General features: G+C 36.1%; 1 protein-coding gene across 1 annotated transcript; it reads right to left on the bottom strand.

The window, feature by feature from the left end:
• Positions 1–19,058: 19,058 nt before the first annotated feature.
• On the bottom strand, positions 19,059–21,556 carry LOC132615533 (uncharacterized). The gene is made up of 4 exons (XM_060330135.1): positions 21,432–21,556; positions 20,829–21,128; positions 20,626–20,730; positions 19,059–19,700 (listed from the first exon to the last, which is right to left on the bottom strand). The coding sequence occupies exons 2-4, from the start codon at positions 20,964–20,966 to the stop codon at positions 19,416–19,418; spliced, it is 528 nt and encodes a 175-aa protein (XP_060186118.1). The 5' UTR covers positions 20,967–21,128; positions 21,432–21,556; the 3' UTR covers positions 19,059–19,415.
• Positions 21,557–21,996: the final 440 nt, after the last annotated feature.

Here is a 21,996-nt window from a genome sequence, read left to right as displayed (position 1 = left end):
TCTGTGGTTCAGGAGAAGTATGCCCAAGTTTGTGACATTTTCCAAAATACTTGGGTTTCCAGTCATATGTCACAGTTGTTGACACCCAATTTCGTCCCTCCTTTCCAATTTATTTTCTTGGGCTTTTAAATTTATTAACGAGGTAAATACTTTGTCTTCACTACTATTTTTTATTTTCTACTACTATCAACATCGTTACTTTCATTTTCACTATTCTACTATCAACATTACTAGTATTACTTTATCACAAATTTTAAAATGGTTCGTCATCGTTTCATTTTTTAGGATTTGTACTCGTTAAATTAATTTTACTTTATTAAATCCTTTACTTTCTACATACTAATTATTAATTGTCTTCACATAGTATATATTGTACTAGTTGTTAAATTAGAAGCCCAAAAGGAATTAAGTTGAAGGAGAAAAGGCCATAAAATTTCAGCCAAATCAAGCCCATTACCCGGGAAATGATCAGTCCACATTTTTTAAACGCACCAGCCCATTACCTAAGCTACCCGACCAGCCTAACAACTCCTTACCCGCGACCCGACTTGACCGGCCCAACCCATTTCCCTTCAATTATTCATCATCAGCTAAACAAAAGAAAAGCTAATCCCTAAACCTAGCCGCACTTCATCTCTCTCTCCTCTCTCTTCCTCTTTCCTCCATTTCAGCAAAAAGCTGAGCTTCCTTTAACCTTGCACAAGACCTTGGCCGCCCATTTTGGGCAAAGCCTTAAATGTTTTTCGTATTCTCCCAACTAACAGCAACGTTTGTTGCTCCGCACACCCCTCTCTCTTTCATCTCTTTCCTTTTTCGAACAAGGGTTTATTTGCCCTCAGCCATGGCAGGCTTGACCATCCCATTTCCGTGCAAGTCTCGAAGACAGTCAACATAAGAGGCCAGCAAACTTTACGAAATCTGATTTTTCTACACAAAGAAAATCAAAAATCAGAGACTCAATCCTAACCCGTGATATCCCTTAACTGCACCCTAAAACGGCTACATTTCGAAATCAAACCCCGCCAGATTTTGAACCCTAGAGGAAACCCTAACCTTTTCATATATATACATCTTTATGTCCTCAGCCGAAGGGGGGATTGGGACACGAGTATTTTCAAAAGTCTTGAGTTTCTTTCGTTTTCAAAAAATCTGGTCTTGAACTTTTTCAAATCAGAAAATACTTTTTGTTATGAGATTTGCGTTGAAAAGTTAAGTTTTCCCAACTCGATTAACTTTCGTCGTTGTTCGGTAAAAGAACTTTGACTACGACAGAGACTTTAATTTTTGACTCGAGTTTCGAATCTGTCAATACGAGAGTAGATTCGAGACCTCGACAACCTCACTTCACTGCACCACGAACAGGTAAAATCTGATGCTATTTGGGTTTACTGTCCTGTTGAAATTCTGTTAGTTGAAGTTCTGTTAGTTGAAATCCTGTCCTTATTGGATATTCGTTGGTTCATTAGTTATTAGGTATGACTTATCATGAATCTTGCTTAGTTGTAGTTCTGTTAGGTTAACCTAGATTAATCAACATATTTCATGCTCTGATTAGGCTATTTTGATTGTTGTTTGGCTAAGTGTAAGCTAATTTGGTCTGAATCTTGTTTGCGATGCACTTGATGATTCACAAGTATGATTAAAGGATGTTATGTTTGATCATGTCTACGCTTATAAGTGTGATAACATGAACAATGAGACTGTCAACTTGTTTTACAAATCAGTAGGTGTTTACTTGTGGATTTTGGGATAAATATGGGTCGGATTTAGGTTATAGTATCTGTTGCGCTATGTGTTTAAGGGATATGAGCCTGTCCAGATCATTCGAGTTTACTAAAGGCTTGTTTTAGATGATTTCAGCTTGGTATAGTTACAATGTGGTCATCTACACTTGTTCATTTCATAGTTCACCCATATGATGCTTCCCCTGTGTCTTTAGTATTTCCTGTGTTCTTTAAAAAATCTGGTTCAAATAAAAACCTTGTATCATAGCCGGGATTAGTAAGTGTCAGATTTGGGAATTTAAAAGGAGGCTAAGTTTTGTTGTTACTTCATCATAGGGGATTTGGATCTACTTTGTCCTTCCTGCTTATGTTAAGACTTTCACTAAGTCTAAATCATTTAGTTTAAATATCTATCTGTTTAAAGAAAATCTGAAAGGGCTGCTGCACTCATTGAAGTAATGCTTGTTTGGGAGCTGTTAATATACTAACTAGAGGTAGTCCACTGCGATTAAAAGTTGTCAAGTTGTTCATACATTGCCATACTTAATAAGTATTTTATGGAATACTGAATTGCTATCTTCTGCCCTGAATTGCTATAATGTTGTTTCCTGTTGACATTATCTGTGAGTTATATTTGTGAATTTGAGTCATGACTGTTCTTTGAACTTAGGTTGTTGCACTTTTGAATTGCTACTGAACTTTGGCTAGAATACTTACTGACTGTTGATGAGAATTACACTGCTTTATTTTTGTTCAGTGTTCAGCTACTGCCCATTTTAATTATTTCTATATGTCACTAGTTCGGCAGTGAGCTTTGTTTTGGTCTACCATTATTTACGTAATGTTTCCTTGTTCTTTCTTTTTCGGCCGCTCCCTTTTCTTCTTTTTGTGTCTGAAGTATAAGTATCATAAATCCGTTGTACTAATCCTCTTCTTTTTCATTTCTTTTGCATGATCATCTCGCATACGAGTCCAAGAGATTCGTCACCTCCCGCATTCGGTGTTGGACTAAAAGCCCAATGTAATTTCTCTTCTTGTGTCAGCCAACCCGCAGCAACATATTAAATTTGTTCGGCCGAAGCCCAACAGCAGCGGACAACAGCAATTCCGAAATGGGCTGAGCCCATTTAAATCATTTCACTCCTCCACTTTATGTTTTATTTTGTGCATTAATTTGTATTGTGCAACTAGTACTTTACTTGGTTTGTTTGCCTCTATTTGCTTGTGTGATATTTGTTGAACAAAAGACTAGCGATTGGTTTTATTTAGTCATGCTAAATTCCATCTATAACTAGTAATTAAGGGAGTAATTTTAGCACATATAGCAGTATACGTCCCCAACAACAGTAAGTAGAACATTTAAAATCATGTTAAACAATTGGAATTGGAGTCATTAAAAGTCAAGGATAAAGCTTGCATGAGTTAAAATACATTTTCAACCAGTTAAGTTTTCAAAAAGATTTCAGACGAGCTTACACTCGGATTTCATTAGGATCTAAAGTTGTTAAAATTTAATGAAATATTACCAAACTTTCCCTAAGTCTTTAAACCAAAGTCAATTATTTCCCTTTGAGATATATAACTATTTTCCAGCAAGTTTAACTTTTCTCAACTATGGCACTTTTTTTGACTTTAGTATTTTTATCATCTATGTATAAGTCTTATAACTTCTACTCGTATTTAGCATCAATTAACTATTTTTCTCTCAATACTTAGACTTTAAAAAACGATTATGTTTTATCTTATATTTAGCCTAATTAATTCATCTAAGTCCGGTCGGTTAACCATTATTAATGGAATTTAGAGGATGCCTAATACCTTTCCTCTAGATTAGTTGAACCCGTACCTAGAATCATTTGGTTTCGTAGACTTTAAAATAAAATCAACTTTAGATAATTACTTTAATTAACCTTAGGTGCCCTAATTCACCATAAATAATTAGGTGGCGACCCTTTACTTTAATTAACTCCGGAATTACCGGGATGTTGTAAACTATTTTGACTTAGGTTAAAATAGGGTGTAACAACAGTTTGCTGAAATACTCGACCACTTGGATCCTGCACTTTTACTTCTGAGGGCAGTGGTTTAGTCATATTCACTTCAACCAGCATTCTAGCATAAGACACTCTGATTTGCCTGGTTGTGCATTCAATGCATAGATTGATACCCCTACTGCACTAGCAATTTGGCTAAGTGAATTAGTACCCCAGCAGTTCATTGGGAGTTTTGGGAATGTTAACTAAAGTGGCACTTCAACCAAGCATTCATCACTAAACTCAAAAACAGGTGTCCATTGCTTCAGAATTATTGGCTTATAATTGAAAGTATAAGGTCCTTCATATAGGACTGTGTACAGGTCATTTATTGTGTGGAATTTTGCCATGTTATCCTTCATCGTGTAAGTAAAGGTCCGGGGATGCAACCTTTGTCCATGTTTGTTCAACAAATCTCTTCATTACATTATATCTTGGGGTTTCTTCGACTAAATAAACAATCAGAGATCTTTTCCATTTCTCTGTTTCTGCCTCTACCTCTTCCTTATCAAGTTGAACTACTATCTCTCCATTGACGATTTGGGGGGGAATATAGGTTAAGTGCATACCATTTTCGACTGCCCGATCCTTTGTAAATGGATTCACCCATGTTTTTTGCTGCTCCTCTGTAACTGCCCTTTTCCTTTGTTCCCCCCTATTGATGGTTCAACTGCTCCTGAATTTCCCTTTTGCTACCCCTCTGGTGTCTCCTTGGTAATTTCCAGTAGTCTCTCAGCTGTTGGTGCTTCAATGACCACCACTGATGCTCCTGGTGAACTTGCTTTCTCTATTGGTCCTTCACGTTGCGGGATACTAGGTCCACTCAACCCAGTAATTTCCACTAATTTGTGCCCTGGAGCTACTTCTCTTGTTGTTGAAACACTGTTAGGGCTTTGTATGCTGTCAATTTGTGTTGGCAACGGTGACCCGCCGCCGTTGGGGTTTTCCTTTGTTTTTCGATTTTGTTCATTCTTTGGTATCTTTGTCGAGCTTCCTTGTTGAATCACTCCAATCGCACTCCCGAACGATTGGATTTGTATAGTTTTTGGTCGTCCTCTTCCTCTAGTTGCCATTTCCACACCGGCACAGGTTTAACTAACGTGCGCTGAGAGCATTGAGAATATTACAGGCGCACTATTTACTTGAGTATGTTTTAATCTTTTTTCCCCCAAAAAATGAATTATTCAAACATCTCAAAACAAATAAGTTTAATCAAGATAATTTGGAAAACTATTATTTGAATCTAATAATAATATGAACTTTTACTAAGTTAAAAATTACGAGGCAGCAGTGAATAAGAGAGAAACTAAATCTTTTGATACATTCAATCTAGAAAAGTAAAATAAAAAATTACATCCTAAACCATGGAAACCTCCTGATCCTGGTTGGGTGAAACTTAACTCTGATGGATGCTCTAAAGGCAACCCTGGCTTGAGTGGAGGTGGTGGTGCTATTAGAGATCACCTTGGCAATTTGATTATGGCTTATGCTATGAATCTCAACATTTAATCCAACAATTATGCTGAAGCAATTGCATTAAAGACTGGAATTGATTGGTGCGTCAATAATGGTATTAGAAAGCTTGTGATAGAGACTGATTCTATGATGTTTGTTAAATAGATTCCGGACATTGCTTCAACTCCTTACCCCCTGTTTGGATGGTGGTTTCCCGTGGTTCATTAATGTATGGTTTGGTATGAAACCATTTTTGTTTCTATTGTTCTTAAAATTATGTGGTATAGTGTTGTAAACCCGTGGTTCATCCCATGGTTATATAACTATGAAAAGTCCCAATTTTTGTAACCACGGATTTGGTGGTTTTTCCATGGTTACGTATTTTATTTCCTTATTATACCCCACCCTCCACCATCCATCCCACCCCACCCCCACTCTACCACTCACACTCATCCCCACCCCACCCCTACCCCACCCTCCACCATCCACCCCACCCACCCCACCCCTGCCCCACCCTCCACTATCCACCCCACCCTAACCCTTCCCACCCTACACTATCCACCCCACCCACCCCTACCGTACGACTCACCCCCGTCCCACCCCCACCCCCAACTACCCCACTCCTCTGCCACCTATCCCCACCACCCCAATCACCACCCACTACCCCTTACCACCGCCCAACCCACACCCCACAACAACCCACCCCCACCCTACCACCCACCTCAGACCACCCACCCCTCCATCACCCTCACCCACTACCCCTCACCACCACCCAACCCCATAACCACTCACCCCCACCCTACCACCCACTACCCCCACCCTCATCCCACAACCACCCACCTCACACCACCCACCCCTCCACCATCCCCACCCACACCCACTACCTACTTATTTTTTAAAATTTCTATTTTGTTTTATTAATATATATAAATTAATTTCTAATTAAGAGTTAAGGGTATTTTAGTAAACTTACAAGTTATTATACAGTACCATACAGTCAAACCAAACAATACAAATGTTATTAAACCATAACAAACGATACAGTCTATCCAAACATTGTGTTCATTAATACAGTACAATACAATACGACACCATACTGTACCATACCATACTGTACATTAATGAACCACGGGAAACAACCATCCAAACAGAGGGTTAGTCCCTCCGGGACATCATTTTGCAAATCCAAAATCAACTGGAATTTTTTGAAGACGAGCATTGGTCACTGCTTTAGGGAATGTAACAAAGTGGCTGATTGCTTGGCAAACTTTGGTCTGAACTGCAATGGGACCTCATGGCTCAGCAACTTTCAGATGCTGCCCAAAGATGCAAAAGGAGAGATCAACATGGACAAACTCCAACTACCGTCCTTCAGAAAGAAATTCACAAAAACTTCTTCTCTCTTGACAGGCAGATCCTCAAGATGTATAGTTTTGATGTTCCTTAATTTTGTGTTTCTGTGCATAAGAGCTTTCCCTGTTTAGGGAATCTCTGTTTTCTAGCGTTATGCTAATTTTTGGGAGTTTAAATTGATACCTACATCCTATACAGATTGGAGATTGTTCCTTTCTTTAGTAGGACTTGGAAAAACTGGTTTCCCCCATCTTCCCTTTATGTACATCCTGTTTTTAATAATATATCCTCCATGCCCTAAGGAGTAGGGATGGAAAATTGATATAAGAAAATAAAAAATAAAAAAAAATTCCTAAACCACGTTTATATGAATTATTCATTTGTTATGGTATTAAGTTATGGGTTCAATATGAAATATTGTTAGCCCACTCTGGTCAAAAGCAAATATGTAATTGTGGGAGAAGTAGAAGACTTATAACAAATATGTATTTGTTGGGAGAAGCAGAAGATTACATTCGCCAAGTTCAAATAAATGTTTTATGTTAAGGACTAGCAACGGATGCCCGTGCAATGCACAGGCCTAGTACTATGGTTAATTTGATTTTCTAGTTTACCTACGGTCTTTCATTAAAGTGTTGTAATAATTTGAAAAAATTCTAATTATTGTTACATTATACTACCAAAGGTGTTTGATTTACCATCGATTTAGTTATAACTACACTAAGTAGAGTTCAATAACTAATTCGAAAAGAAATTCAAATATTCCTATAAGACCGAAACTAAAATGTAAAAACTTTAAAATGAATTCAGAATTCAAGCCAAAAGCAAAACAAATGCAAAAGACGGATAAGAGGAAGAGGAAAATGGTTGTTCAAGATGGAGACTTACTTTTTTTTCTTGCAATTGGTTAACACAAGGGCCACAGCCACAAATATTCGTAGAATAAACATAAGAAAATTTGGTATCTTTTCTTGTATTTAACTTACGTTTCAGTCTTTTTATTAGTTTATTACTTACGCTTTTCGACTTTTTGAATCAAATTTTTTATTTTTTTTATTTTATTCAATTTTTTTTAATTCACAATTATAATTATAACCTGTTTCTGTAAGTTGGGAGTGAAATTTATCCTTTATTTTGTCCTTTCCATTCACTCGGATTTCTTCCTTTTCACTACTTCTATATGTTTAGTAAGAATTTATTTCTCGCAATGTTTTTATTTTAAGAAATAAATTTTGTTTGAGATTTTAAAAAATTACATTTAGGCTTCAAGATGTAACACTAAAGAATTAAAGTTAGAGTTTCAAATTTTAAATTAAGGATTTAAGTCATCGATCTCACATCGGCATGCATGGTTTCATTTTATACTCATGGTTTGCGCCATACGGTATGAGGGAGGACCCATAAACATTACTCTTTTTGTTTAAATTTGTTTGTCTTAGTCATCATTTGGACAGTCATAGAATATTTTCTTCGATCATAATTTTTTTAAATATTTTGAATTATTAACGTTGTGATTTATAGTACTTTTTATGTAGTTTCTAAATAAGTAAAATTTATTTAAAAACTTTCGAAAATTCTATTTCGGAATTCAAACTGAACATTAGTTAAGTTGACCTCGTATTTCCAATCAAGTCAAACAAATTGAAACAAAATGAGTAATATAGGAGTTGGGCTTTAAGTAAGTTCCTTTTATTTATTTACTTCATCGTTTTAGCATTTTATTATTTTTTATTTTTCACATGTTTTTATTTGTAAAGCTTTGATATAAGTTAGATAGAATATCCGCATAAAAAGAAGCCAACAATTTTGGATCTTGGATATAAAGAGGCCAATAGTCTGTCTATGAGAAGGTAAACTACTAATGTTGGATTGGAGAGTTATAGCCTAAGCTGGTGAAAAGAAAAAAGAGTTATAGGCTAAGAAAAAGGCGTGTAAACGTGGCTACATAAAAAGAGTGCAGAAAAAGCTGCTATGTACCATCAACGTGACATCAGGCAGTTAATTTTTTGTATAAATTAAAAGTTTCTTAAAGTGTACAAAATTACAAGAATACTAAGGTTATCTACGGTAAAAAAAAGGGCACCAACAGGACAAAGTTAATAGTACAATTTAGAAAGTTTTTTGTACAATCAGCTATTGCATTGTTCGTCCATCTTAGCCGTTTATATATAATAATATACTAGCCATATATGCCCATGCATCATATTTATTCACTTTAATTAACCTGTCTTTAAGGTTTGTATTTTGTACATAATTTTTAAAAATTTGTCATAGTCATGGCAATGAAAGCTGTTCATCAATGTGAAAAAGAAAATTAGTAAGAAGGTGGGGGAAAATTAATATTTTGATTTTAGTTTTTTTTTTTTAAATTGTTTAATATCTTATATGTATACCGACAAGTTAATATCCATCTCAATCAATTAATTGTTCAGATCCAAATATAAGAACCATTGTTGTATATATTGGATTTTTTAAAAGCAAAACTAATAAAATATTTTTATTAAATTAATTAAAAAATATGAGGAAATAAATGTGTCGGATAATTAAAATTGAAATGCATACGTCTATGGAATAAATATTATATGACATATTAGAAATGTAATATGTTATATCGTAAATCACCAAATTTTAATTCCAAAATGAAAATATAAAGTAATACACTTTATAAATGTAAAGAAACAATAATCAGAGAATGTAAAGGAGAGTAAGATAAGTAACGTATTGACAAAGAAGGAAAACGGGTTTTCCTTCAATCTTAATACTTTAAACGTGAAAAGAGGACGAACAATAGCAATGCAAATTTGTACCAAAAGTTATATAAAGTGTACACTTTAACCAACTATTTTTTTATCCCACTTAGACATTTGTCAGAGTCTCTCTCGAATAGACTATTTTAAAGAATATTTATTAGAAAGGGTTAATTTTATTTTGGTTTTATAAATGAACAAATAATTTGGACACACACATATTATATTTTTCAAAAACGCAAAAAGTCAAGATTGAACAAGTAAAGTGCACGGAGGAAATAAATGTGTCGGAGAATTAAAATTGAAGTGCATATGTGTATATGAGAAGAGAATACATATTCAGTACTATGACAAATGTCCACGTGGGATAAAGAAGTAATTGATTAAAGTGTACAATTTATGTAACTTTTGGTACAAGTATTCATTGTTGTGTTAAAGTGTACAATTTGTAATGCTTATGGTACAATTTTTGTATACATGAGAAGAGAATACATATTCAGTATTATGACATATGTTCACGTGGGATAAAGAAGTAAAATTGAAGTGCATACGTCTATGGAATAAATATTAAGTACTACGACATATTTGAAATGTCCACGTGAGATAGGAAAATAGTTGGGTAAAGTGTACAAGTTATATAGCTTATGGTATAAGCATTCAATGCGGGTATAATCTGTGAAGCTTTTGGTACAGCTGTTTAAAGCTGTGTTCGTCCTTTTAAAATTGAAGTGCATATATGTATACATGAGAAGAAAATAAATATTCAGCAAGAACGTGAAAAGTCAAAAGTGAACAAGTAAAAGTGCAGGAGGAAATAACTATGTGTCGGAGATTTAAAATTAAAGTGCATGCGTGTATACATGAGAAGAAAATAAATATTCAGTACTATGGCATACATCCACGTGAGATTTACTAATTCTTAAATAACGTGAAAAGTGAAAAGTGAACAAGTAAAAGTGCACGGAGGAAATAAATTTGTGTAAGAGAATTAAAATTGAACTGCATATGCCTATACATGAGAAGAGAATAAATACTTGGCAAGAACGTAAAAAGTCAAAAGTGAACAAGTAAAAGTACATGGAGGAAATAAATGTGTCAGAGAATTCAAATTGAAGTGCATACTTCTATACTTGAGAAATGAATAAATATTAAGTACTATGACATATTAGAAATGTCCACGTGAGATAGAAAAATAGTTGGGTAAAGTGTACAAGTTATATAGCTTATGGTATAAGCATTCATTGCGGGTACAATCTGTGAAGCTTTTGGTACAGCTATTTAAAGTTATGTTTGTCCCTTTAAGGGACTTATATATAATAGAAAAATGTAAAAAGCCAAAAGTGAACAAGTAAAAGTGCATTGAGGAAATAAATTTGTGTAGGTGAATTAAAATTGAACTGAATATGTCTATACATGAGAAGAGAATAAATATTAGGCTAGAATATGAAAAGTTAAAAGTGAACAAATAAAAGTGCACGGAGGAAATAAATATGTCGGAGAATTAAATTTGAAGTGCATACGTCTATATATGAGAAGGGAATAAATATTAAGTATTATGACATATGTTTACGTGAGATATAAAAATAATTGAATAAAGTGTTCAAGTTATATAGCTTTTGGTACTTTTTTTATAAGAATGTAAAAAGCCAAAAGTGAACAAATAAAAGTGCGTGGATTTGTGTAGGAGAATTAAAATTGAACTCCATATGTCTATACATGAGAAGAGAATAAATATTCAGCTAGAACACGAAAAGTCAAAAGTGAACAAGTAAAAGTGCACGGAGGAAATAAATATGACGGAGAATTAAATTTGAAGTGCATATATCTATACATGAGAAGGGAATAAATATTAAGTATTATGATATATGTCTAAGTGGGATATAAAAATAGTTGAATAAAGTGTACAAGTTATATAACTTTTGATACAAATATTCACTGCGGGTACAATTTGAAAAGCGGTGGGTACAAGGAGGGACTGTTGTTTCGTCCCTCCTTCGCATATCTATATATATATACTAGACGGTCTATGCCCGTGCTGCGCACGGGTCCAACACTTTAGATTATAGTCATTTATGTGTATGTAGTTGTTTTTGAATAGTGATAATATATATATATATATATATATATATATATATATATATATATATATATATATATATATATATAGAGAGAGAGAGAGAGAGAGAGAGAGAGAGAGAGAGAGAGAGAGTATATATTATGTTCAAAACACGATTAATATAACATTGCAGTTTGTGCTCCGTATCTAAAATTTTATTATATTAATGTTCGCTATGAACACAAAATCGGCAAATTTATTAATATTTTTTAAAAGAGAAAACTTGTTTAAAAGGGAACTATTTTCTTCTCTTTGAGATAAAACAATAACAATATTTAAGCATCAGTTGATACTTTCAATTTTAATTTGATTAATTTAAAGGTGTAAAATACTTATTATTTTTTGTCAAATTTTGATTTGGACAATTCTAATTCAAATTATTAAATTAATTTTACATGTTTAAAACGAAACAAAGTAGAAATTGATTTTTTATTTAAACGAAGAAATACTATTTTTTAATTTTTAGTAAATATTCTCGGTTTAGCTCATTTTACTGGTCATGTTGTCTTTTACATGGTTTTTTAAGAAAACGTCGATTAGAATTATAATTTGACTAATTTACCTTATTCATTATTTGATCTTCGTTTGATATATTTTTTTTACGACATTAATTTCTTTTCACATTTATTAGAGTAAGAATAAAAATAAAAAAGTAATTAAATTCTATCTTATTTTAAAATATAAATATATTAAGTATATTTATTTTAGTAAACATAACAAATAAATGACATGGCGGAATAGCAAATACAACAGTTTAATATCTAGATTAGATCTCAGGCTAATATAAAAAATAAAAAAAAATTGTATGGTTTGACTACTTAACCTTTTGAAGAAAAGAAATTTCATGGATTGACACGCACGTGGTAATGAATTCATCATTATTGACTTAATGAGATACATTGGAAATTACATGAATATTATTTGATTTTTTAATAGGGGGTGCACTTTTTTTTTTTTGGACATTATTAATTTGCACTATTTTTATGCATATATATATATATATATATATATATATATATACTATGTTCAAAACACGATTAATATAACATTGCTCCCACTAATGGGTTGATACGCATGTGCCAATAAATCCATCATTATTGATTTAATTGTTTGATTTTCTAAGCATTTTTGTATTTTAAGTATGTTGTTGTACAATAATTTCATTTGCTCCCTCTAATGGGTTGATACACATGTGACAATGAATCCATCATTATTGATTTAATTGTTTGATTTTCTAAGAACTTTTTTTTAACCCAGATCTGCCCACCCGCCACTCCGTCCGGCGTCCATACGTCACCACTGTTCAGGTGACGCCGGCGACCAGGTAACGCTGGACACTTTTCCGGCTAGATTTACTTTTCTTCTCTCTTTCCTTTTCTTCTTCTCCTCTTCTTCTTCTCTTCTCCTTTTTTTCCCGTTTTTTTTTAATCTGCTCCTGGCGCTGCCAGTACGCAACTGCGCCATCGCCGGCGAATTTTTCCGGCCAGCCCTCTCTTTCTCTCTCCTTTTTCCCTTTTTCTTTTATTTTTCTTTTCTTCTTTTTTCCCTCCTATTCTCTTCTCCCTTTCAGGTATTTGTGAACATTTTTTCGGCAGTGAACAGTAACTTGACTGTGAACAGTATTTTCCGGCGACAACCAGGTTCAGTTCAACTGGAGTTGGTACCTCCGGTTGTCATATCCGTAATTTGTCCATACACTTGTAGTTATATTTTGCTGACTTTAGACTTTTGAATAATTTATTAGTTCATACTTATTTTCGTGGCTTTGGTTAGTGATGGTAGACTAGGGTCATGTTCTCGTTCGGGGACGGGGGCGAGGGTTAGGAGGGGTAAGTGGGCTAAAGGAGCCTCTAGGTTGAGAGTAGGGTCTTGGAACATTGGGACGTTAACGGGGAAGTCTATAGAGCTAGTTAAGATTCTTAAGAAGAGGAAGATTAATATAGCTTGCGTCCAAGAGACTAAATGGGTAGGTCTCAAAGCTAAAGAGGTAGACGGGTATAAGTTGTGGTTCTCTGGTAGGTCGAAGTATAGAAATGGGGTGGACATTTTAGTAGATAGTGATTTAAGGGACCAGGTGGTAGAGGTTAGGAGAGCCACTGATAGGATGATGTCGATTAAAGTGGTCGTTGAAGGGATCACTTTGAACATTATTAGTGCATATGCGCCGCAAGCGGGCTTAGGCGAGGAGGAGAAGAGGCGCTTTTGGGAGGATTTGGACGAACTAGTGGGAGGCATACCGCCTACTGAGAAGTTATTTGTGGGAGGTGATTTCAATGGGCACATCAGGCCTATTTCGGGAGGTTAGGATGATGTGCATGGAGGCTTTGGCTTCGGGGACAGGAATGGAGGAGGAGTCTCACTTTTGGATTTTGCAAGAGCTTTCGGGTTGGTGATAGCCAATTCGAGTTTCCCAAAGAAGGAGGAGCACTTGGTAACCTTCCATAGTTCAGTGGCTAAGACCCAAATAGAAGTTTTACTCCTTAGGAAGGACGATAAAGGTCTGTGCAAAGACTGTAAGGTCATTCCGAACGACTATCTTACAACCTGACAGAAGCTCTTGGTGATGGATTTAGGGATCAAGATGACGAGGAAGAAGAGGGTCGTGGATGACCGACCTAGGATCAGATGGGGGAGTTTGACCACGACTAGTGCCGTGGAGATGGGAGAGAAACTGAAGGTTATGGGGGCCTGGGATAGTAGTGGGGATGCGACAAGTATGTGGGATAGGACGGCTAGTTGCATTAGGGCGGTAGCAAGGGAAGTGTTGGGGGTCTCGACAGGTAGTCGTGGCCAGTATCGAGGGGACTGGTGGTGGAATGGAGAAGTTCAAGGGAAGGTGGAAGTAAAGAAGGTGGCGTATACGAAGTTGATAGAAAGCAAGGATGAGGTGGAGCAGTGGACGAATAGGGAACTTTATAAGATGGCGAGGAAGGAGGCGAAGTTGGCGGTTGCGACGGCAAAAACGGCAGCTTTTGAACGCCTTTATGCTGAACTAGAAGAGAAAGAAAGGGATCAGAAATTGTTCAGGCTAGCCAAGGCGAGGGAGAGAAAGGCACGTGATGTGGTTCAAGTGAAGTGCATCAAGGACGGGCATGGAAAAGTATTGGTAGAGGAGACTCTCATTAGACGGAGATGGTAGTCATACTTCTCCAAACTCTTAAATGAAGAAGGGGACAGAGACATTGTGTTGGGAGATTTAGAACATACAAGAAGGCGTCACGATTTTGGGTATTGCAGGAGTATTAAGGTTGAGGAGGTTAAGGGTGTTGTTCGTAGGATGCGCAGGGGAAGAGCGACCGGACCTGATGAGATTCTTGGGGAATTTTGGAAGAGCGCGGGCCCCGCAAGTTTGGAGTGGCTGACTAGGTTGTTTAATGTCATCTTTAAGACGGCAATGATGCCTGAAGAGTGGAGGTCGAGTGTAATGGTCCCTCCATACAAGAACAAGGGAGATATCCAAAGTTGCAACAACTACAGAGGTATCAAGCTGCTAAGCCATACTATGAAAGTGTGGGAAAGGGTAGTGGAGATGAGGGTGAGGAAATGCGTGTCTATTTCAGAGAATCAGTTCGGATTCATGCCGGGACGCTCAATTACAGAAGCCATCCATCTTGTGAGGAGACTGGTGGAGCAGTATAGGGAGAGGAAGAGGGACTTACACATGGTATTCATCGACCTAGAAAAGGCTTACGACAAAGTTCCAAGAGAGATCCTATGGAGATGCTTGGAGGCTAAAGATGTACCTGTGGCGTACATTAGGGTGATCAAGGACATGTATGAGGGAGCCAAAACTAGGGTAAGGACAGTAGGAGGAGACTCAGAGCACTTTCCAGTTGTGATGGGGTTGCATCAAGGATCAGCTCTTAGTCCGTTTTTATTTGCCTTGGTGATGGATGGATTGACGCGGCAAATTCAAGGTGAGGTGCCATGGTGTATGCTTTTCGCGGATGACATAGTCCTGATCGACGAGACTCGTAGCGGAGTTAACGCTAAGCTGGAGGATTGGAGACAAACTCTGGAGTCTAAAGGGTTTAAGCTGAGTAGGACCAAGACAGAGTACTTAGAGTGTAAGTTTAGTGAAGCACCTCAGGAGGCTGGCTTGGAAGTGAGGCTTGGTACCCAAGCCATCCAGAAGAAAAGTAGTTTCAAGTATCTTGGGTCTATTATGCAAGGCAGCGGGGAGATTGACGATGATGTCACACATCGTATTGGGGCAGGATGGATGAAATAGAGGCTTGCTTCCGGAGTGCTATATGACAAGAAGGTGCCACCACAACTTAAGGGCAAGTTCTACAAAGTGGTGGTTAGACCGACTATGTTGTATGGGGCGGAGTGTTGGCCAGTTAAGATTTCTCACGTTCAAAAGATGAAAGTTGCTGAGATGAGAATGTTAAGATGGATGTGTGGCCACACCAGGAGTGACAGGATTAGGAATGAGGATATTCGGGACAAGGTGGGAGTGGCCTCGGTGGAAGACAAGATGCGAGAAGCGAGATTGAGATGGTTTGGGCATGTGAAGAGGAGAGACACAGATGCCCCAGTGCGGAGGTGTGAGAGGTTGGCCATGGATGGTTTCAGACGAGGTAGGGGTAGGCCAAAGAAGTATTGGGGAAAGGTAATTAGACACGACATGGCGCAGTTACAGCTTACCGAGGACATGACCTTAGATAGGAGAGTTTGGAGGACCCACATTAGGGTAGAAGGCTAGTAGATAGTCTCATTATCCTGTCTTATTAGTAGTCGCATTATCGTAGTATAACTTCTTGTGCTCTGATTTATGCTATTATCTCTTATTTCCTGTGCTTTGATTATTCTATGTTATCTGTGTCGCTTGCGTTACTTCATTTCCATATCGCTTTGAATCTCTTAGCCTTATCTGACCTCTTTTTATGTTTTTTATGTTTTTTATGTTTTTTATTGAGCTGAGGGTCTTTCGGAAACAGCCGTCCTACCTTGGTAGGAGTAAGGTCTGCGTACACTCTACCCTCCCCAGACCCCACGTTGTGGGATTTCACTGGGTTGTTGTTGTTGTTGTATTTGTTTTTTTAATATGAGATTCACTTTTTTTTTTTTTAATATTGCTTGATTTTGTTAATATGGGATCCACTTTTTTTTTCCCGTGAGTTTGGATGATGTGGGTTCCAATTACTGGTTGGTGTTTAATATTGGGCCCACATTTTAAAAAAAAAAATATTAGTAGTTGTTTAAAATATGTGGGCCACAATTTTTTTTTAAAAATATTAATAGTTGTTTATAAATATTAGTAGTTGTTTAAAATATGTGGGCCCACAATTATTTTTTTAAAATATTAATAGTTATTTAAAATATGTGGGCCCACAATTTTTTTTTTGGCCCACAAACGAACGACCAAAAGGTGCCCACACTCACCTTTCTATATAGTAGTAATATATATATATATATATATATATATATAATAAATAGAACAGAAATAAGTATTACACATAAAAATATCATAAAACTATCTTAAAAGATGATTGTCCTTTTTCTGTTTGTGTGATTCTATTAGATGATGTCATCAAAACCATTAACCGACTGATTAAGAAGAATGCACATTTTTTCTCTGAACTTTAATAGCATAAAACTCAAAAACATGCCTCAGAAGATAGGGCTTGCAACCCCTCTCTCTCTCTCTATATATAAATATATATTAATTTATATCAACCTTTGCATTTTACTAAATTTAGATGAAACGCTTCCTCTCTCTCTCTTAGGCGACTTCATGGAGACTTGAGGCCACCATGGCCGAACCTGCTTCTCCCCAGCTTCAAGCTGTGGGAGAGCCACCAACAAACCTTATGTATGCTTCGTTAATCCATAACAATTCATCTCACCAACCGTTAACCAGAACAATCTTGAAACCAATTGAATACATTCATGGAGAACCAACTGTTAAATTCACAATGGAGGAATTGGATAGTTTTTCGATGGAAGAAGGCTTACACCAAGCAGTGATTATGAAGTTTGCACATAACAAACCAGATTTTCATGAGATTCGCAAGAATATATTCCAAAACAATTTGATTTCAAAGGGCGATGCAATATTGGACGGCTCGAGTTTCGGCACTTGCTTCTCAGGTTTGATTTATACGGAGATTTTGTGAAAGTTTTGTCCAAATATGTTGGTTATATTAATGTTAATGGGGAAGCACATCAATTTAGAGTTTTCCAAGATTTTATCTATGATAATCTTCCAAAATATTGCACATGTTGCGAGCATCAAGGACATGATGAATCCGTTTGTCGTTTACGATTGCAGAACCAACAGAATGATATGCTACAACATGCAGAACATGAAAATGATGAGCAAGCCAATGAGGAAAAATATCAAGGTGATTTGCGGCAGATGTTAAATGAGAAAAGGATGGCCACAAGTGATTTGGTGAATAGGGATGCCTCAAAAACTGATTTGGCAGTACCTTCTACTGTAGATACTAGAAAAGAATTAGTAGAGGCTGATTCTACAAAAACTAATTCAGCTGCTCAAGGCAATAAAGAAAATAATAATGAAAAGGATGTAGAGACAAAAAATTATGATGGTTGGACTGTGGTGACGTATAAGAAACCTGCTGGAAATAGGATTGGATCTCCAAGTAAAGGAAATCGTCCAAGACCACAAGTTGCTACTGTTTCTAATCATCAAGAAGCCGAGAAAACTGATGCTATATGTGCTGGGCTTGCTCGAATTACTTCTAGTGGGAACAAAGAGTTTCAACTGGTGAAATGAAATGCAAGCTTCTGATTCTGGGCAGCGAAAAAGTGTGAAAGTTGACAATAAGCAGGCTGTGAAAGTTGCGGCGCAAGTTGAAAAATCTGGGCAACAATTAGTGTGTAACGAAGTTTTGAAAGAAGATGGCATGGCTGGTGTAAGGGGATCTACTGCTAAGTATAATTCAGCTGCTAAGGCGAATAAGATTAACTCGAATTCTCTTCCAGTTGTGTCAATTCAAAATGCTTTTCAAGCTATTGCAGGTGATTATTGTGGTGAAGAGGTACAGGGTATTGAGAAGCGACCGGAAGTCGTCGTTGATGATCCTCAACTAGCACTACAAGAGAACAACCATTTAGCTAGAGACACAAATCCTAGCTAAAGTGGGAAAATCCCTAGCTAACGCCAATTTAGCTAGGAAAATTACCCTAGCAAACTTCCGTAGCTAATAAGCTCTTAGCTAAATTTTAGCTAGAAGATTTTGTCATTCCTAGGTAATTTTAGCTAGGATATCTTTGCTAGGCACTTTCCATAGCAAACACTTTGCTAGGACTTAACCTAGCTAAGTTCCTAGCAAAGTTTGTCTGATTAATGTTGACTTTACAAAAACTTAGCTAGGAATGGCCCTAGCAAAACTTAAACAATCTCTAGCCTTTTCCCTGTTTTTCCTGGAATGCTTTCCTATCTAAATGACTAGCTAAAAGTAGCTAGGAATATTTTACCAAGGTCATTCTAGCTAATTTGATAAATATCCTAGCCAATATTTGTGTATGGTTGGAGATGTTTTCCTGGCTAAATCTAGCTAGAAATTGCATATGACTAAATACAAATATAATTTTATATATAATGTGACATAAGATAAAATAAATAATTAAATCTATTCAAATTTCCAAATAAGCATAATCACAGTACCATCAATCCTTGAATGATGAAGAACAAGTCAGACAAGTCAACTAGTAAAATAAAACACGTCTTAAATCAAAAAAATCAATAACATTAATTATCTAAGATTTGTTTGGGGGAGAACCAGAGCCATTTGGTGGTGGTTGAGGAGTGAAACCAAGAATCCGAGCCACAGCAGCACGAACCACGACATGTACTTCGGCTTCCATATTTTCCCGAATATCCGCTTGCATACATTCCCACACATTCTCCATACGTTTCTCCAGTACACGATTAAGAAGCTGTTGAAACTCAGGTGTTTCAAAAATTTGTTCGGTAGGCACATTTGGAGGATTAGGAGCACTAGCGGACGCACAGTTAGCATTCGATGAATCTGCCAGCAAAGAATTTTTGAGGCCAAGACCATATATTCTTCCTTTTTTTGTTCGTCCAACTGTTTCTATCCAAGTTTTCAGTAGTTGCTCCTCCGGTATAGTTTTCAACAAATTCACAATCATTGTCTTCGCTAGTTTCTTCTCCTTCCCCTTCTCCATCTGTTGTTGTGTTTCTCTCCAGGTCTCCATCATCTACTTCAAGACCATCTTCATTCCTTAGTGTTGAAGTTTCACCAACCTTCTCCTTAATATTCTTTGTAACTGAATTCTGAAAAAGAAGAAAGTAATTAGTTATCACCTAGAATAACAAAGCTGTCAAATAGCAAAAATTGTAATGAAGTACACAGATTCATTCTGTAATGGAATTTTCCAGTCACAAATTGTACTTAGTATTATAAAAAGGGAACATGAGAAACACACCAAATAATGAATTATCAGTCTTACTACTACTAGATTTCAGTTTTCCCAAGGCATGTAGCTCTCCAGATATTTGACAGACAAGAAAATTAAGGTCAGTTTTTTCTTGGACATGATGGATAACCGAAACACAAGTCATGAGCATTTTGTTCTTTGTTGGAGTTTTATAACAAATATATAGTTTGCATACTTTCTCAGAAGCATTTTAGTTTCAAAATAAACAAGATAATATGCACACACACACACACACTAAACTGGAATGATATTTCTCTCGGTTGAGCTGTTATCTTCAAGAATCTCATACATTACTTTGAAAATTTAGCTTTCTGGGAAGTGGGAACTAGTGTTGCTATTACATACAAATTAATACTCCATGACTGGAAAAGATAGACTACTATATGCAACAGAACATGTCGAACGGTTCACACAGATTCTTCAACAAAGCTTTAAATTTGAAGACACAAGATAAAGCTCACTTGAAGAAGGCAACAACTAAAAATAAAATACAAAATTACACCAGCAACTTATCTTTTCAGAATTCAGTGAAAAAGTGCACCTAACACCTCAGCTTACAATAAAAACATACATGAATCTCTCAAATGTGAAATCACTTTACTGGTGTTACCTCCAAGAATTAAAGAAAAGGTAAAAAAAAATTCCTGTAATAGAGCAATTTCTTTTCCTTCAATCAGAAAACAATTCACATGAATTTTAATTTAAAAAAAAACTACTTCCAGAATAAATATCATTGAAGAAATAAGATAAAAAAAATGTACCCATATCCTTTCCGACTTCCCACAGATCCACTTCTTTTCATTTTTTGTTTTGTGAGTCTTCAGATACAATTCATCACTTCGAAGATCTTCCCCAGTTAGTTCCTTCTACAACCATTAAAGATATTGTTAATTTTCAAGATAAATCATAGAATATCATAAGACTAAATAATGATTAATACAAAAAAAAGACAAAAAAAAACTACATGTCGTCTTCTGTACTCAGCAAATGCAACTGATCCGCCAGTATGTAAGGAAGGACCTTCTTCATTATTAGATGACATTCTATTCTTCTTGTTGATTGCTGAAATTTTCTTAAAATCGTCAGAGTTCCAATATCGCATCAAACCGTCCCAATGAACTTTAGCAATCCACTTTGGTAATTTATTTGTTCTTGAAAATTCTCTCTTTGCTTTTCCCAAACTGTCACTCAACCTTTCACTACCCACCCGATCAAAAGTTTTTCGAACGAAAACTTTATCCTCATCAGGAAAAGAATAACTTTTCTGCAGTTAGAAAGTAAACAATGAAATTATTATTGTTTTGTGAAGTTAAGATGTACATTTATAGTTAAAAAGAATAGTTGGTTAGATATATAATTAGACCTGTGACATTGATAACAAAAGCAAGGAGAGCATAGGCAAGAGTATAACTACCTCTAAAAATAAAAGAAGGGATCATAGATGAATCATGAGAGTGGTAGGGAGAATTTAAGAACTTTTATTGTGCATACAAAAAAAGACCACTCTTAAAATTAAAAGCAAAAAAATTTGACATTTAGTTAAATCCGTAGGTTATTGTTTAAGTACCTCAAAGTCATTGAACCATTTGTCTCGTACATACTCCGGAACTTTGCTCCAACAATGCCATGGTCCCGTGAAGCTTTTCTTAAAAGCTAACGACACATCCCGAACGGCCTCATGTGGGCATAATCTAAAAAATAATTAGTACTACATTTTATGTGAAAATTATTAAATGAAAACTGTTTAGCCACAACTTGTATAATTTGATTTACTTACGTATCTCCGTTTACTTTCAAGGATTTTATGCCACCAAGAGTAGCTCGTCTTTCTTGTGGGTTACTACTTCCAAAAGATCGTGTTTGTCCGGGAGTTGCTTTCTCAGCACCAACATTCTGAGAAGAAGGAGCTTGTTGATGACCAACATCTATCGAAGTAGGAATTTCTTGGTGACTGCCAATACTTTGAGGAGCAGGAGTTGTTTTCCGAGCACTACCATCTTGAGATGTATGTACAATTTGCTGATAATTACTTTCATTTGACGAGACAATACCATTGTTTGAACCAATCTGTTGAGACATAGGAGTTGATGGTTCACTAACATCCTCCTGAGAAGTGTTTGGTAGCTGCTGGT

The sequence above is a fragment of the Lycium barbarum genome, chromosome 10 (assembly GCF_019175385.1).
Source record: "Lycium barbarum isolate Lr01 chromosome 10, ASM1917538v2, whole genome shotgun sequence".
Lineage (NCBI taxonomy): Eukaryota > Viridiplantae > Streptophyta > Magnoliopsida > Solanales > Solanaceae > Lycium > Lycium barbarum.
The sequence above is the reverse complement of the archived record's forward strand: the minus strand, read 5'-3'. Positions and strand labels throughout refer to the sequence as shown.

Bases quoted from the DNA above. Each gene is read 5' to 3' on its own strand.
- LOC132615533 (XM_060330135.1), bottom strand. From the start codon at position 20,966: ATGCGATATTGGAACTCTGACGATTTTAAGAAAATTTCAGCAATCAAC. The intron at 20,731-20,828 runs GTAGTTTTTTTT...TAATGGTTGTAG, and splicing joins CTGAGTACAGAAGACGACAT to AAGGAACTAACTGGGGAAGA. The intron at 19,701-20,625 runs GTACATTTTTTT...CTTCTTTTTCAG, and splicing joins GGAAGTCGGAAAGGATATGG to AATTCAGTTACAAAGAATAT.